This window comes from Phytophthora infestans, genomic scaffold, assembly GCF_000142945.1.
Source record: "Phytophthora infestans T30-4 supercont1.3094 genomic scaffold, whole genome shotgun sequence".
In the NCBI taxonomy this organism is placed as follows: Eukaryota; Oomycota; class Peronosporomycetes; order Peronosporales; family Peronosporaceae; genus Phytophthora; species Phytophthora infestans.
In genome coordinates, this window is record NW_003305576.1 from 1 (window position 1) to 2654 (window position 2654).

The window sequence follows — 2654 nt, forward strand, 5'->3', positions numbered from 1 at the left end:
GAACCGTTTTGGGGTGGCGGAGAGAACTTTCGCCAAACGTAAAAACCTTGGCTGGATTTTTACGGCTTGAGGGCAACACACTGCAAATGTCCAGCCAATTTGACCAAAACTGCCAGGCTTCTGGCATAGATAAAGGTTAATGGACCGTGTGAGTTGATCACGTACCCCAATTTGGTTGAAAGTCCCGACTTCAACTTTCCTTCGTGCGGCCTGTATCCCATGTTCCCGATGTGTGCGCTGTGTTGTTCGATGTGATGCAAGAAGAATGCAGAACACAAGGAAAAGGCTTAAAGCGAAATGCAAAACTAAAACTATCTAAGACTGTCGCGAGCGACAAAATAAAAAATGGTCTGCAGGCTGCAGGCGGAGGCAAGAGGCAGGCAGGCCGAGGCGTTGTGATCATCTCTTCTCATGTTTTCGAATTAGCTACGACCCCCACCAATGGTGTTCTTCCCCGTGATCTTGAGCCAGTTTTTTCTTGGTGATATTCTCTCCCACCCAAACACTCCCAGACAAGAGAGCGACCAAACACCAAGGAACACAAAAAGGCAGGAGCCGCAGCTCCCGGAATTTTCTCTTTCTTTTACTTCCCAGCCGGCAGTTCCAGGAGGCCCCGCTGCCGCCCTCACCCATATTTCGTCCTGGGCCAAACACACGAACACCACAAGACGCCCGCGAAAAACCGAAAGACTTAGCCCTGGTGGGCCTCCAGCACGGTCATAGCCTCCTGGATCTTGGCCTCCAGAGCCTCCGGGCTCTCCAGCAAGTGCAGCAGCTCACCGTTGTCCATCTCCAGCAGCATACCCGTGATCTTGCCGGCCAGCTCAGGCTGCTGGCGGTGGATCAACGGGTACAGACGCTCACCGATCATGTTCTTCTGAATCTCAGGCGAGGCGGCAGCCAGGGCGGCCGACGTCAGCGGCTCCGGGCCAGCGTTCTGCACGGGCGCGGCCGGCGGCATCACGCCCTGAGGCGGCACATCGCGGGCCGGGGTGGTTGCGGGCGTTAGCCGTGTACTTGAAGTTGCGGCGGTTGGCCGGAGCGCCCTGAGGGACCCTGCGGGCCGGGGCCCTGACGGCCACGACGCGGCTGGCCACGCTGCTGCTGCATGGGCATGCCGTAGCCAGGGCATCGGGTAGCCACCCGGAGCCGGAGCGCCAGGCACACGAGCACCGTATGGCATGGGGCCACGCTGGACACCACGCGGCATCATCTGCTGCGGGTACATGAAGCCCTGACGAGCCTGAGGCGGGAGCTGGCCTGGCTGGCCGTAGAACATGGGGGCAGCACCGTACATGGGCGGCTGGCCCATAGGCATACCACGGCCCACAACCATACCAGCGCGCTGCTGGGCGTGCTGAGCCTCAAGCTGAGCACGACGCACCTCCTTGCGCTGGGCAAGAGCCACGTACACAGGCTTTCCAGAGATCAACTTGCCGTTCATCTCGGCCACAGCCTTGTTGGCCTCCTCGGGGGTCGAGAAGCACACGAAGCCGAAGCCACGCGAGTTTCCATTGGGGTCACGCATCACACGCGACGAGGTAATAGTGCCGCACTCAGCGAAAGCCTCACGGAGCTCATCGTCGGACAGCTGGTCGTCCAAGTTCTTGACGTATAGGTTGACGCCCTGGTACTTGTTAATACGCTCCATCTTGAGCTGCTCGAACTTGTTGCGCAGCTCACGCTCACGCTCCGAGCGCTTCTGGGCCTTACCGACATACATCTCGGTGTCCAAGCCCTCACCAGCAGGGTACGACTTGCCGTTCAGAGCGTCCACGGCCTTGTGGGCGGCGTCTGACTCCTCATAGTTCACGAAGCCGAAGCCACGGTTGTGGTCCGGGTTGGCGTTGTCCTTCATGACGACAGCGCTGAGCACCTTTCCAAAAGGCTCGAACTCCTTCAGCAGATCCGCGTCCGTCCACTGAGTAGGGATGTTCTTAACGTAGCAGTTGGTCCAGTCGTCGGCGTCCGGGCGGTCCTGACGCTTCTGGAAGTGGCCAACAAAGACCTCCGTGCCAGCAATTAGCATGCCGTTAATCTTGGCAATGGCCTCCGTGGCCGCCTCGGCCGTCTCATAGTGCACGTATCCGTAACCCTTGCTGTTGCCCGTCGTGTGTTCAATAGCCACCTTGCAGCTAAGAATGTTGCCAAACAGCGAAAACGTGTCGTACAGCGCCTTGTTGTCGATAGACGTGTCCAGGTTCTTGACGAAGATGTTGCCTACGCCTGACTTACGCAGGGACGGGTCGCGCTGCGACCACATGATGCGGCACGGAACGCCCTTGATGCTCGTGAAGTTCATCGTGTCCAGGGCGCGCTCAGCGTCGGCCACGTTGTGGAAATTCACGTACGCGTAGCCCAGCGAGCGGCGAGTCACAGCGTCGCGGCACACGCGGATGCTGGCAACCGGGCCGACGGCTTTTATTTTATAGAACACCCCGACTGAAGACACCATTTGTTGAGAAAACTGTGCGTTAAATATCGTCTGTGATGTGCGAGTCTAGTACATTAACCACAGCAAACTACCTACTCATCAAAATATATTTATGAAAGAAATTCAACAATTCTGAATTATGATAGGCGTAAACTCGCAACAAGTGATGGGCAGTGAAAAGGGATGACTCCATAGTCTCCACGCTCGACAATCACACTCG

The 2654-nt window shown here is 57.4% G+C and overlaps 1 protein-coding gene across 1 annotated transcript; it reads right to left on the bottom strand.

The window, feature by feature from the left end:
- Positions 1 to 610: 610 nt before the first annotated feature.
- PITG_22434 (polyadenylate-binding protein, putative) lies at positions 611 to 2455 on the bottom strand (the record flags this gene model as incomplete). Its single annotated transcript, XM_002909768.1, has 1 exon — positions 611 to 2455. One exon carries the CDS (start codon positions 2453 to 2455, stop codon positions 692 to 694), a length of 1764 nt encoding a protein of 587 aa, XP_002909814.1.
- Positions 2456 to 2654: the final 199 nt, after the last annotated feature.